This window comes from Asterias amurensis, chromosome 21, assembly GCF_032118995.1.
Source record: "Asterias amurensis chromosome 21, ASM3211899v1".
NCBI classification, from domain to species: domain Eukaryota; kingdom Metazoa; phylum Echinodermata; class Asteroidea; order Forcipulatida; family Asteriidae; genus Asterias; species Asterias amurensis.
Window position 1 is genome coordinate 4,153,068 of NC_092668.1, and position 15,276 is coordinate 4,168,343.

General features: G+C 38.6%; 1 protein-coding gene across 3 annotated transcripts in view; it reads right to left on the reverse strand.

Annotated features, from left to right (window-relative positions):
- LOC139953323 (apolipoprotein(a)-like) overlaps window positions 1-15,276 on the reverse strand; it is a 28,709-nt gene that overhangs the window by 6,056 nt on the left and 7,377 nt on the right. The window contains exons 5-22 of one of the 3 annotated variants that reach the window (XM_071952819.1): window positions 14,894-15,028; window positions 13,874-14,088; window positions 13,336-13,431; window positions 10,905-11,183; window positions 9,712-9,990; window positions 8,753-9,025; window positions 8,064-8,309; window positions 7,140-7,280; window positions 6,630-6,803; window positions 5,935-6,066; window positions 5,089-5,175; window positions 4,629-4,877; window positions 4,335-4,389; window positions 3,227-3,303; window positions 2,184-2,438; window positions 1,062-1,199; window positions 770-941; window positions 47-225 (exon numbers count right to left, since the gene is read on the reverse strand). In XM_071952819.1, the coding sequence (XP_071808920.1) occupies window positions 47-225; window positions 770-941; window positions 1,062-1,199; window positions 2,184-2,438; window positions 3,227-3,303; window positions 4,335-4,389; window positions 4,629-4,877; window positions 5,089-5,175; window positions 5,935-6,066; window positions 6,630-6,803; window positions 7,140-7,280; window positions 8,064-8,309; window positions 8,753-9,025; window positions 9,712-9,990; window positions 10,905-11,183; window positions 13,336-13,431; window positions 13,874-14,088; window positions 14,894-15,028 (3,182 nt within the window). The remainder of the gene's footprint in view (window positions 1-46; window positions 226-769; window positions 942-1,061; window positions 1,200-2,183; window positions 2,439-3,226; window positions 3,304-4,334; window positions 4,390-4,628; window positions 4,878-5,088; window positions 5,176-5,934; window positions 6,067-6,629; window positions 6,804-7,139; window positions 7,281-8,063; window positions 8,310-8,752; window positions 9,026-9,711; window positions 9,991-10,904; window positions 11,184-13,335; window positions 13,432-13,873; window positions 14,089-14,893; window positions 15,029-15,276) is intronic. The other 2 variants (XM_071952820.1, XM_071952821.1) reach the window with 2 other exon arrangements.

Here is a 15,276-nt window from a genome sequence, read left to right on the forward strand (position 1 = left end):
GAATATTCATTGACCATGATGAATATTCATGTTTGGAGCCACGTACCTGTATTTGGTATACAGACGACGCCAGCAGCCTCCTTGGGGACGCAGTTGTGCATTCCAAATCCACCGAATGGACAGTCCTCCAAGGAGGTTTCCGTCCCTTCACATTCAACGTCATCCATGATGATGTTTCCTTCACCGACGCCAAACTCACCGACGACCGTCGCTGTAACTGCACCCCTAGATACCACAAAACAAAACAAAACAAAAACGCAATTTAGATTTGGTTTCAGCTTCATTAAAGCCATTGGACACTTTTGGTAAACAGTTTTGTCCAAGGCCCACACTTCATGTGTCACAACTTCCATATAAAATAACAAACCTGTGAAAATATAGGCTCAATCGGTCATCGGAGTCGGGAGAAAATAACGGGAAAACCCACCCTTGTATCCGCACGTTTCGCCCTTGTCATGACATGTGTTTAAAATAAATCCGTATTTTTCGATACCGAGAACTGATATTGTTTTATTCCTTTTTAAAAAGTAAAGCATATCATGGAATAATATTTCAAGAGAAGTCTTTCACAATTACCTTCTGTAAACCCTGTAAATTATTTTTAAATCTGTGAACATTTTTTTTTTCTGTACTGAAAGGGTCCAATGGCTTTAAATGCAATGGACACTATTGGTACACAATTGGTAATTATACTCAGAAGGAAGGAGGAACAAATGTAATTCTAGGAATTTACTTCTTGCTTTGTGTAAACCGAGATTTATAAACTTACCGAGTAAAACCAATCTGTTTGCAGACAACGTTTGCGTCTTGTATGTCCCACATATCATCACAGACGGTTCCCCATATCCCCATGTATTGGACTTCCACTCGTCCCTGGTACACTTCACCGGTCCCCTGCGCGTCTTCGTTCACAATGCGGATGTCAAATGTCCCTTCTGTTTCTGTTGAATGAAAAACCGTTGGGAAAAAAATCAAAATTTTAGTGACGTCTCGTTTTTGCTGATTTGTGAAGACTTCAAAAGGAAAAAAAGCTTGTTCAGAAAAAAAAGGTTCCTATTTACCTTGTCCAGTTGGGGTGCATTCTTGTTCGTCGGAAAAGTCACCACAATCATTATCACCATCACACAGCCAATGAACGGGGATACAGCGCCCACTGGGGCATGGGTGGTACAGCTGCCCTTCTACATTAGTGCAATCAGCTGTCAATTAAAAATCAATAAATTAGTATCCCCATCGCACAGCCAAAACAGGCATAGTACAGCCCACAATGGGGTAACTGTCCAAAGTTACTGAACTCGGTGTCAATTAAAAATCAAAATGTAGCGATAAGTGTAGGGCTGAACCAATAACACAAATCGATATCACAGTCATTATACCACACTCAACAAACTTCCCTGAAAATAAACCAATCTTTCCAAATTTGAAAATCTCTCTGTAAATGGACAATTTTCCCCCATTATGTTGAATGTAGTTCTAAATAGATTCCCGATGGTTTTACAAAATCTTCGTAATTGCAAGATGCAAATGTTGGCAGCTCTGACGACACAAGTACACAGGAACTGAAAACTTCACTTCAAAGGTTCCCTTGTCACTTCTAATGTGAAAGTTCTACAAACTTTTGAACATTTCAAAGATTCTGTTTATAAACTGTTCTCTTGCAAGTCACCATGTAAAACATTCTACATACTTTTGAACACTTCAAAAGTTCTCGTTTATAACTGTTCTAATGTAACTCCCCATGTGAAAAGCACGTTTTTAAATTTCGAAGGTTCTCTTATAACAGGCATGCAACTGCCTGTTGAAAAAAAAAAAAGGAAAATTTTCAAAGGCACAAGGCAAGTGCGGAGCGAGGCAGCCGCAACGCCATGGGACATAATACCCACAATGGTAGCCTAGAAATTGTTGAGGTTCATTATGCTCTTATGTGCATTTTTAGCATGTACTAGGCTTATTTTACATGATTGTAGTTGTACACTGTTAATGCCAGGCATATATGAGATTAAATAAAATTAAAAAACGAAAAAAAAAAATAAAAAAGAAGGTTTTTTTTTCTGTTTTTTTTCTGTTTTTTTTTTTTACGTAAATTAAAAAACAAAAGCGTGGAATTCCGCGGAAACGCGGAAGAGCTGCATGCCTGTTATAAACTGTTCTCTTGTCACTCCCTTTGTGGAAGTTATACTTACTTGTCTGTGAGATTCTCTCGTAGTGAACGGTTCCTACCAGGACCTCCAGTCCACCAGTCTCTGCGCGGTTCTCATCAAACAGGGAGCAGTTTCTCCCCGCTGCGGAGTAGTCGAACGAGCGACAGACAAAGTCCATTTGGGTGGCGCAAAACTGGGCACACTCCTCAAGCGTCTTTTCCATGTAAGTTGCATCCGGCGTGATTCGACTCGGGATGGAGGAGTCTTCAATTGCGTTGAAGTCGTTAAGTGGATTGTCTGTCAATAATTCAATTGCAGAAAAAACTCAATCAGACCACAGTTGACTTTAGGGGTTGCGTCATTGATTTTAACTTAGAGCACAAAGCGTGAAAGCTTGTGAGCTTGCTTGCAAGTGCGAAGCCTGCTTCCTTTTATCTTTGGTTTTTAGAGTCTAGGGTGCTTGCTCTTTATATGGTACACGTATTATGAACTTGATCTTTATAATACAAAAATTTTAATATAATATTTAAAGCCATTATACACTTTCGCTAAACAGTATTGTCCAAGTCCCACCCTTCGTGTATCACAACTTATATATTAAACAACAAACCTGTGAAAATTTAGGCTCAATCGGTCATCGGAGTCGGGAGAAAATAACGGGAAAACCCACTCTTGTTTCCGTGCGTTTTGCCGTGTAATGACATGTGTTTACAATAAATCCGCAATTCTCGCTAACGAGAATTTATATTGTTTTAATGTTTCTCAAAAAGTAAAGCATTTCATGGACTAATATTTCAAGAGAAGTCTATCACCATTACCTTCTGTAAACCCTGTAAATTATTTGTAAATCTGTGAACTTTTATTTTTTTTCTTTACCGAAAGGGTCCAATGGCTTTAAAACAAAATTGTAATATATATATTTATTTTATTAACTTTTGTATTGTATTTTTATTTTATTTGTTATTTTTATTTTTTTGAGGAGGGGGGGGTAAAAAAAACCTGGCTTTCCAGTTAAATAAACGAAGAAATCACATCCGTGGTTATTCTAAATTAAAGTGTCAAATTAAGAGTGGAATAAGACTTACTGCATCCTTGTTCATCACTGCCGTCTTCACAGTCGTTATCACGATCACAAACCCACGATGATGGGATACAGTTTACTCTATAAATGAGAAGAAGACGAGGTTTATAATCCTCCACATTAGAAATAGACGAAGAGAAAGTTTTGAGCTGGTGTCGGGTGAAAGAAAATTTATTTCCTTATGATTGAGGTGGATGGTCCCAAAATGTTTGGGATGTTTATGGCTCTTCAACATCAGTCTTCAACAACAACTACACTGGCTCCCTATCTCTCAACGAATCATCTTCAAGCTGATGCTCATTGTCCACAAAGCTCTAAATGGCAAGGCTCCCCACTATATTTCTGAACTGCTTCAAGTTTACACTCCATCAAGGAATCTTCGATCAAGTTCCATGCTTCTCCTCATTGAACCCATGTCTCGACACTCATGGGGTGACAGGTCTTTTTCTGTAGCCGCGCCACGCATCTGGAACTCTCTACCACTTAATCTTCGATCTTGTCTTTGTACCGCAAAATTCAAGTCTCTTCTCAAAACTTATCTTATGTCACAGGTTTTCAATGACTAATTTGTTGTGTCTGTTTTTCTTTGTGTTGTGTTTTTGTTTTGTTTTGTTTTGGTTTACTGCGCCTTGAACACCCAGCAGGGTGGATATGTGCGCATTACAAGTCTTATTATTATTATTATTATTATTATTATTATTTGTTTGTATATTTAAATGATCTTCCCATTAAACTCAGCAAAGTCCCACTCGTGTATCTTGTCCGAGCGATTAAGAGTACCGGATTTAAGCTCTGGTGTTTGATCAGCAGAGTGTGGGTTCGAATCCCGGTTGCTACGTAAAATTAGAGAGGTAGTGCTTTCTGCTCTACCGGCCAGGCCTCGGATTGATGATACCCAAGCCTACATCCGTATGGACTGTAAAAGGGGTAACCCTGTTTCAGCCCTAGAAGTAGGTGGCAACGGACTCTGGAAAAAAAAATCATTGTAGCCCACGCCTTGAAGTGGCCTTCTGGCATTGTGTGTCTGGCGACTTGCATGAAATAAAATAAAATAAACAAAAAGGGGGATACCGACACAAAGCTGGACATTTTGAAAATAAATGCTGACTTACTCCCCACTCAGGCAGGTGAACTTGTTACTTGGACAGGTTGCTGGAGGAGGTGGCTCTAAAAGGGATGACAAAACACATAAAGATTCAAGTTTTATTGACTTTATGGTGTATTATGGTACAGTAAAAGGGTGTCATGGCTGTGCGGATAAGAGTGTGGGCTCAAATCCCGGTCGTGACACTTGTGTCCCTGAGCCAAGACACTTAACTAAAAACTGGTTTTTATTATAATTATTATTATTATTGAAAGGGGGATAGGGAAGAGGTGTGGGCTAAACATTATGTTTTTGTCCTCACCAGTCGCTTTAACATCCCAGCCGTAAACTTGAACCTCGCATAACGTCAACGCCAACGCGGCGTTGCGGGACTGCTCAATGTAGACGTATTGGCCGGTGATTTCGGCCGGGCACTGGATGTTGATTGTCCTCTCAGGGGTCAGGGCGGCGTCTTTGGTCATGCTTACGCTGATTTCACCACACTGCCGGAAACTGTTGGTGTTGTAAATTGCATTGCCGACGGAGACGATTGCTCGCTTTAAACGATTCCCTAAAAATTTAACAAATGAGAGAGAGAGTTGAGGTTTGAGTTAAGACAACAAGAAAATAGGTTTTTAAAGTTGGTAACAATAAAAACTCTTGAGGAAGACTCTGCTAATAACCAAACAAAATGCCACTAACTATAACTCTTTTGGTTTTTTTAAATCTAGCTATATGCCCTTCTTGTTTTTTCTTCGTTTAAACCTCAATTATGAACCTACCATAATCAAAACGGTTGACAATGCTGATGTGATCTATTTCGTATTCTTTTCCGAGATCAACGTACCACCAAGGGTGTTTCTCATCATCTGTAAACAAAACAACAACAACAACAACAACATGAGAAAGATCAATAACATTACAAGATGGTTAAAGTTACCTTGCTATTTCAACTCTTTGTTTTGGAAATAAACTGATCTGGGATTCTCCTCATGCACAAGCTACCATATCGGGCCGATACACGAAGAAATTTTAGCCGATATGCAAACAACAAAAAATTACCAACTTCACAAAAATCATCAAGATGAAACCATTTATAATGCTCCAGAATGCACAAGGGCATGTAAAACCAAGATTAACACAAAGTAGAAACTTTAAAGGAACACGTTGCCTTGGATCGGTCGAGTTGGTCTTTGAAAAGCGTTTGTTATAAAATGTATATAGGTAGAAAGATGCTGTAAAAGTAGAATACAATGATCCACACAAACATGCCTCGAAATTGTACGGTTTTCCTTTGACCTCGTCGACGAACACAGTTGGCCATTTATTTGACTCCCATAAATGGCCGACCGTGTTAGTTCGCACAGTAAAAGGAAAACCACGCAATTTCGAGGCAAACTTGTGTGGATCATTGTATTCTACTTTTAAAACATCTTTCCAACCATATGCATTTTATAACAAACGGTTAAAAACGCTTTTTTTATAGATCAACTCGTCCGATCCAAGGCAACATGTTCCTTTAAAGACCTTTGGCCAAACTTCTAGGAAATTTTGGGTTCAGAATATGCCCTACAGTTTTGAAAAATCCTGGTTAGCTTTATCTGGTCATAAAAATGTTGGTCTTGTACCTGTAAGTGTGCAGCTGTTTTCATTAAACATTGGGGAGAGGTTACCGTCTACTGCAAGGCCAGACTCTCTTGCCACACCAGCAGATATTAGAACGGAACTCTGCGACGTTGGTTTGCCCTGAGACAGAAGCTCTGACAAAATAGAAAGCAAGAAAATAAGGAGATAAAGTTTAGGGCGGAAAATATTATTACACTTTAATATATTTTACTGATTTCAATGGAGTGATGAGACATATGTCTACACCTGTAAAAAGTTTGGAAGAAATCTTAGTTCATTATTTATGAAAGATTGACTCAACAGTGGTGAGATTTGCCAAATTAGAAAATTCCTGAAAACGGCTCGCAGCCCTGATGGATTTCCCCTTATTCTACTAGACCCAAAACCTCTCAAATGTTATAATTCAGGAGGTTTACAGAGTCTGTGTGTCGCCAGAAATACAAAACTACAGGTTTGGACACAATATGGACCATTTATATCTCCCTTTTGGTGACTGAAATATGTTTTGGAGAAAATATTAAGTATCAAGAATTTTTTGAGAAAATCCTGAAATAAGGAAAAATTATGAGAAATGACACACCTACGACAAAAATAGCTTTTAAGTGCATAGTAAAAGATTACAAGATTGCACAGTAAAAGATTAAAAGATTAGTTTGTCTTTGGGATAAAAAAGTGTTTTTGAAAATTTGTTACTTACGTAAACCTCCTGGTGCTACTGTGGATGGAACTTCAGTAATTGTTGTGGGTGGAGGTTGGCAGGCTTCAACGCCGCAATAAGTCCATCCTTCTAAGTTACCGCCAACGTCGGCGTAGTAACACCACGGCTTCTGATCGTTGTCCGGGTTACGACATTGGTTGTGATTCCCAAGCCCTGAGAAGGAAAATAAGGCAGTGGACACTGTTGGTATTTACTCAAAATAATTGTTAGCATAAAAACTTACTTGGTAACGAGCAATGGAGAGCTGATGATAGTATCACTAAAACATCGTGAGAAACGGCTCTCTCTGAAATGACATAGTTTTTACGAAAGAAGAAATTTCTCACTAAATTATTTGAATTGATTTCGAGACCTCAGCCGAGGTCTCGAATTCAAGGCATCTGAAAGCACACAACTTGGGTGACAAGGATGTTTTTTCGTCCATTATTCTCTCACAACTTCAACAACCAATTGAGTTTGTTATTTTACACATATTAAAGTTTCTCTTACCTGTGTTTGGGTACATATCAGCGTTCACCCCAGCACCCCTACCAGCCGCAAAGGTCCATGTAACGCAACGTTTATCATCATGGGTTGTACTGTGGCTGCCACGGTAACTATGTCCGTTACCATGGTAACAGTCTGTCAAAGCTGCAGAAAAAAGTTTGTGATCAAGTTGATTTTCAATCATTTGAAGTTTATCAACTTAATAGATGTTTCAATTGTAGAATCACTTTTTGGTTTTACCCTCACACCGATTTACATGTATGTAAAGCACTGAAACTCAGTGCTTTGCCCGAGTCCTGTGAAAAATCCAAAGGTTTATTACACAGGTGTGATTCGGACCCACGACCTTTGCCATTGTAGAGCAGTTGTCATACCACTTGACCACCTAGATTGCCCAATAGCTAGAGAGACAGTTTGAATCCTTTTAGGATGCAACTTTTACAGAAATCAGAGGTTCCATTACAAACTCTCAAATTATTCCAAAACGCAACCCCAAACTTCCCCTAAATTCATTTAAATTTGTTTGGCTTGGAGGTCCTTTTATGCATCTCTAATTTGAAACTTTTCCTCTTCCTTCTCCCTCTACCTCCATGCTTCTCCTAACTCATTTTAAGTCCCAAATCTCATTACTGCTTTCGTTTCTTTCGTTTTGCTGTCCTCTTATAGCAACGTTTTAAGGAATCTTTGATCCAGGTCCATGCTTCTTCTCATTGAATCCAAGTCTCGACACTCTTGGGGTGACGGGTATTTTTCCTCAGCAGCGCCACCCATCTGAAACTCTCTCCAACTTAATTTTAGATCTTGTCCTTGTACCACAAAATTCAAGTCTCTTCTTAAAACTTAACTTATGGAAATACTTATTTGTGTCTGTTTTTATGGTGCAAATGTGTTATATCTTGTTATAACGAGATTCGACTGTACTTCTACCTTCTCCTTTTCTCTGGTAATAGTCGTACGGGTTGCCCGCAAAGTTGCTCCTGAGGGGCGCTGTTGAAATGGTGGCCTTGCTCAGCCAGCACTGAGATGTACGTCTTGAGAAGTCAAAAGAAGCGCATCCAAAAGTCGCCGTCAGGCAAAGCTCGGCGCATTTCTCCAAGGAAGTCTGCTGGTACTCTACTTCGTTGTAGCCGGGCAGGGCTGCATTGGGGGTGATCTGGAACTGGGCAACTGAACCTGTGGAGATGTTATTTCAGAGATTCGATGAAAAGAAAATATTTCCTAGTTTTGTATAGTCAGTTATTTAGAAATGTACACTCTTCTTTTGTGTTCATGAAAACTGTAAAAGCGCCTCTGATGTTCATGGGCTTTCAAAGACTTGTTTGTTTGATTCTATTTGTTTGTAACAAATTGCGTTTTATTGCATTATTTGTTTGTCTTTTGTGTAACGCATAGAGGTTCCTGCATTATGTGCAATATAAATGTTCAATTCAATTCAATTCAAGGTATCTTATTCAAATATTTGTAGCCAAAGGCTAAATTACAATTGAATTTACAAGGTAAAAAACATCAAGATTACATACATTGAAGGGAAATATACAAAACAAAAATAAATGTCTCGTATTATAATTAATCCATGTTTACATGCATGTCGTAAAACTTGACCAGACTGCACCTACCGATATCAATCCTCTCGTAGAAGTCAAAGGGGTTATTATTGAAGTCAAACTTGGGGGCAGCAGTGTGAGAGTTCTCACTGGAGAGCCAGCATCGGTTGTCCGCTCTGTAATAATCAAAAGACCGACACTCGAAGGTGTCTTCAAGGAGACAGAGGCGAGCGCATTCTTCGACTGAGATGCCCTCCAAGTCCTTGAGGTTGGCTCCTGGGATGGCTGCATTCTCAAACATGGCAAAGCGTTCCAATGGCGTGTCCGCTAGCTGGGAGTTAGGGGCTAAAATTAAGAAAATCATAATTCAGTGGGTATATTCTCTCTCTTCACTCTGAAAGATAATTGGTGGTAAAAGCAAAATATGGTTCTTGGAACTGGTCGTTTGTTTTGCTTGCTTGCTTGCTTAAGTCAAGTTATGTCCTCGAATCACAATGGTGTCCCAAGCCTTTCTGTCTCCCATTGCCCCATTGTCGATTGTTTTAATCCTATAAAATTGTAGATGTATATGCAATAAAACTGACCTGTGATAATTTTATGGTCCAGTTTCTGAGTATTCTTTTGCCAACATCCTCGAACAACTCTTAGCTAAAGAGCGGCACAGTCACTTTGAACTAGCAAGCGTCAACAACATTATAAAAAATAAGTCATTTTTCGGGTCAATGTGGTCTTGACAACACTGCTCCATACACTTCACTTTTAGTTTCTTTGCGCATTAGTACACAACCTCAATAGCAGTTATCAGATGTTCATTGCAGTCAAGTGGGATTCGAAACTCAAACCAATAGATTTCCAGTCATCACACCTGCGTTTCTTGTGAAGCTAGTTTGCTTTTTGGAGAACTGAAAGCTTGTTCCTATATAACATTGATTATCAAAATATACTCTAACTCAAGTATTACAATGCTATACAAAGTGTCAAATAATCTATTCTGGCCAGGTGGGCCATTCGAACCCTCTTTCCACTCATACCTGCATTTCTTGTACAGCTCGTTTGTGGAAGTCCCACATCGCAGTACTCTCTTCTCGTCGTCGACTCGGTGTAACACCACGGCCTCTCAGCGTTGACCTCCGACACAGTTCGGCAGTAGTTGTGATCACCGAGTCCGTCGTTTGGGAACCGTTCGGGGGTGTGACGGTGGGCGTGGGGCTCCTGTTTCTCCCAATTCTGGCAGATTTTACCGGAGATTGTAGTCGAGACAAAGCCTCTGTAATCGTTTCCTTGAGGTTGAGTGAAACATTCCGGCGAATCTGGAGACCACGAGTAAATAAATAAACGAAGTGAGAATCAGACCAAAGAGAAATGCATTTAAGAACTATTCAAGAACTATTTAAGAACTAGCATCAGTACCTATTAATGAAAATAAGAAGTGAGAAGTTTCCCGAGTTACGAAAAAATCTCCTTCCGCGACATAGAATATAAAGCAAAACAAGTTCTCAAAAGAGCATCATCTACCCAGCAAGTATGTGTTCTCGCAAAGATCTGATTTAAACAGGTTTTTTTGTGAAATGTCTTGGTAAAAAATCTTGCATAATTAGAATTGATCATAGTAATGAATATTTGTAACACATGTAAACAAGATCATTAAATCAATAACAGAAGTAACAAAATAATAAAATAATAAAACCTAATAAAAAGAAAGGAAAGCAATTCAAACCACACTGTGAAAACAGTTCTAAACTTTATTGTCCACATCCATTGGACGTCATAAGAAATAATAAATGAACACTTCAACATAAATTAAACACATTATAACTGAATGAACACTTTGAAATGATTGAAATGATTTCAACAAAACACATTATCATGAATAAATTAACTTGTTGAAATGGTTAATCAAATAAAACTCATTGAACCTATCGAAAATAAATTAACTCTATGAAATGAATGGAATAAAACAGATTGAACATAATCAGGAATAAATGATTAATTTGGGAAGAACCAAATAAAACTCATTAAAGTATCAGAAAAATAAGTTAAGAGTGAAAAAGTAAAAGGTTATAAAAATTAGACATTTATTAGTAACAACTTTTTATCAATGAAGATAATGAGTAAACATTAGTATGTGATTTAGAAATTAAACTCGTTGAATTTAAGATATGTTTAATCATGCCGATGATTAATCAGTATTAGACTTTTTTGGGTTCTTCGAGTTTTTATCCACCTTGGTTTCGACACTTGCGTTCTGAAGGTTCCCCGACAGAACAATACGCCCACCGCGTGTTGGGATCAGTCGTGAAACACCAGGGCTGATTATCATCATCAGGGTTACGGCAATAGGTATGCTGACCAATACCCCGATGGGCGAAGTCATCGGGTGACACGGTGTGGGCGTGGGGTTCTAGGGATCCCCAGTTTTGGCACGGTATACCCGTCGCAGTTTGAGAAACTGTGCCGCGATAATCCTGTCCTTTAGGTAGATGGTAGCACTCCAGTGAATGCGCTTTTGTAAAGCGGAAAGATAAAAACAAATACTTTTATCATTTTTGCCACCATTCATAGTCTGGTTGCCCTTTGCTTCTTCATTAATATACTGATTCTTAACCAACAAAATAGGTGCCAGATTGTCTTGACCCTGCAGACTTGTTCTGATGACTTTTATATATGAATGGCCACAACAATTGTTACTGTTAGCTTTTGGGAAATGATCTTAAAGCCATTATACACTTTCGGTTTCAGTGCAGAAAGTTCACAGATTTACAAATAATTTACAGGGTTTACAGAAGGTAATGGTGAAAGACTTCTCTTGAAATATTGTTCCATGAAATGCTTTACTTTTTGAGAAAACATTAAAACAATATCAATTCTCGATAGCGAGAATTACGAATTTATTATAAACACATGTCATGACACGGCGAAACAGGCGAAAACAGGAGTGGGTTTTCCCGTTATTTTCTCCCGAAGTGTGGGACTTGGACAATACTGTTTACCGAAAGTGTATAAGGCCTTTAAGACCTATAAGATCTTAATGAACACTTTAAAATGAGTAGGCCTAAAACACATTACATGTATAACTAAATGATCTTAAGACAAAACTTGTTCACTGCAGTTTACTCACACTTTCATTTATGTAGACTTCTCATAGATTTAAAGCCATTGGACCCTTTCGGTTCAGAAAAAAAAAAAAAAGTTCACAGATTTACAAATAACTTACAGGGTTTACAGAAGGCAATGGTGAAAGACTTCTCTTGAAATATTATTCCATGAAATGCTTTACTTTTTGAGAAAACAGCAAAACAATGTAAATTCTCGTTAACGAGAATTACGGATTTATTTTAAACACATGTCAAGACACGGCGAAACGCGCGGAAACAAGGGTGGGTTTTTCCGTTGTTTTCTCCCGACTCCGATGACCGATTGAGCCTAAATTTTCACAGGTTTGTTATTTGGTATAGAAGTTGTGGTACACAAAGTGTGGGCCTTGGACAATACTGTTTACCGAAAGGGTCCAATGGCTTTAAACTCACCTTTTAAATGTTTTCCTTGTTTAATACTTACTTACAATACCTTGCATCAATTAATTTACATGAAGGTACATTACAAAAAGATCATTATCTAAGTAAACAAATATGAAGAGCAGGAATTTGAAGAAATTGAGATTTTACATAAACACATAAATTATTTGCTGGTTAATTAATCACGCAAATTAAAGTGTGTTTGGTCTAAGTTTATATGACAAAATCAACAAAACAAACTGCTGGCTAAATGTATGTATAGCCTACTTAAAACCAAAAATCAAAAAGTTGTTAATAATTATGACAGGGGTGGATCCAGGCTTAAAAAAGTAGAGGCATTTGCAAGAAGAGAAGGGTTACAAAAATACAATTATCATGTGGGATCCGCCACTAAACATTGCATCAAAGAGAAAAACAGACATGACAAGAATGACAAGGTCTTTAAACAGTTTGTAATTAGGACAACACAAAATTAATTTAATTTGTTATTACAAGGATGATTTCTTAAAAAATGGTCAAGAAGAAGAGCATTGTGCTGTTGGATGAGTACATTTTTTACTTCAATGTTTGGCCAGCGGAAGATTTTTTGATTAGGACAGAAGGCCTATAACTGGAAGGTTTTGTTTCAAGAACGAGAATGATGTATTTGGAAGATATTTAACCAGGAATTGACAATTTCGGCACTTGTGCAATTCGTGATATCTTAGTAGATTGCTTATTAAATGCAGTGGACACTTTTGGTTATTACTCAAATTAGCATAAAACCTTACTTGGTGACGGGTAATGCGGGGAGAGGTTGTAGTATAAAACATTGTGAGATAGGTCTCCCTCTGAAGTGGCGTAGTTTTCAAAATTTAGAATTTGAGGTCTCGAAATCAGGCATCTGATGAAAGCACACTACTTCGTGTGACAAGGTGTTTATTCTTTCAGTATTATTTTGCAACTTCGACGACCAATTGAGCTCAAGTTTTCACAGGTTTGTTATTGTTGTTGAGATACATCAAGTGAGAAGACTGGTCTTTGACAATTACCAATAGTGTCCAGTGTCTTTAAGAGAACAGCATGAAGATGTGTTGCAGCGATGAAACAAATCGATTAGCCAACTGAGATGTTGCATTTGGACTTTTTAAACCTCTTTACCTGGTTGCCTAGACGATCGGCTGAGATACTCTAACCATCGGGACAGGACAGTGGCATCCATCTGTACTTGAAACCGGGTCAGGGCAGCTTGGCCAACTACAACATGGAGGCAATCTCGTTGATTTGGAATGGAGTTGACAAGAATGGGGGGGATGGGGTTGACAGGGGATGCACCAATGGTAACGAACCCACACTGCTGCTAAGTGCATGTAAATAGACTATGTTTGATCCGCCTTGGGCATTCTGTTATGTAGTGTCTACCTCACTCAAATATTACCTGTAGAGCGAATCACTACATTTGCGTATTTCCTAGACCATTCTGAAATGCTATTATTTTTACTTGGACTCAACTTACTGCTAACTGAGGTTTGTTTATTCTGTAATAACTTTACTTTAATAAGTTTCTTTACTTTGACACAACTACCAAAGGAGTTTTGTACCAAACCTTTCAAAAAATACAGAATTATTATCGTCAGAGCAGACGTCCCTCCGCTTAAACATTTCTTTGACAATGGATTCTGAAGGATTCTCGACTCACCTGGGCTGACACGTTGGTCTATAGTTGGTCGTGTACAGACCACGCCAGCGGCCTCCATCTCAGCGTGACAGTTATTGACTCCCCAACCATCAAACTGACACATCTGGAGTGCATCTTCGGTCCCCCGGCACTCAACGTTGTCCATGACGATCGTTTTCTTCCAGACGCTGCCGCCAAAATATTCCAGAGCGTTGGGTATCGCACTTAAAGCATCACTGTCATTTCATAAAATAAAAAAATAAAAAAATGCAATTTAGGAAAAAAAATATAAAAAAAATATTCATGTTCATCAGCATTAAGAATTGAAATTGTAATGAAGTATGCTTTTCACCCATAAAGACACTTTGTAGATCTATGAATCTTGCATCTTTCAGTGCTTGTTTAAATTAAAACAGTTGAACACATTCAGGGTATTGTGAATTTTCCCCCAAAAATTTGAGCCTTAAAGTTACCCCCCTTTTCCCATACCTACCCCATCTTAACTCCTTCCACCTCCGTGGACCCCGTTCGATTCCCGGACTGAAGCCTTGCATGTGGATTGGGGTTTTCAGTCCTTACTTGACTGCATGGTATTTTCCCAGTAGAGGTTTTCCTCATACATCTTACTAAACTGAAATTTCTTCATCTGTCTTCTCTACAAAAAGTTTGTGTTGTGTTTTCATCAGAATGCTTTGCAGACTTTATAATACAGATTCAGAATCAAAGTGTCTTGCTTAATTGGTTTCCCCGATCAGGGGTTTAATTCCCCCACATCTCCAACTGAAACTTCTTCTTTGTCTTCTCTACAAAAAAATTGGTGTGATGTTTCCATTGGGCTGTTTTGCCGACTTTATATTTCAGAATCAAAAGTGTCTTGCTTAATTGCGTTGGTTTCCATTATAGGGGCTTTAATTCTTCCCACATCTCCAAATGTCATTTCTTCACTGTCTTCTCTGAAAAAAGGTTGGTGTGATATTTCCGACTATATAATTCAGACTCGGATTCAGATCCCCTGTAATAATGAAGTGAAGGTTGTCTTACTTGAATCCAAGCTGTCTGCACACCACTCTAGCGTCGTCAATGTCCCAGAAATCATCACAAACCAAGCCCCATTCGTCACTGGCATCTCTCTTGACCTCAACTCGACCTTCGTTTTCACTCCGTCCTGCAACGAGCCTGTACATGTGACAAGATAAATGATAAAAATGATAGCTAAATCGTAACCTTTTTCTCTTCATTTTTTATTATTATTATTATTTTATTTATTTTATGCAAGTCGCCAGACACGCAGGGGTGTGGGCTTCAAGTTATTTTTGCCAGGGGCCGTTGCCACCTACTCCTGGGGCTGAAACAGGGTTACCCCTTTTACAGTCCATAAGGATGTAGACTTGGGTATCATCCATCAGAAGCCTGGCTGGTACAGC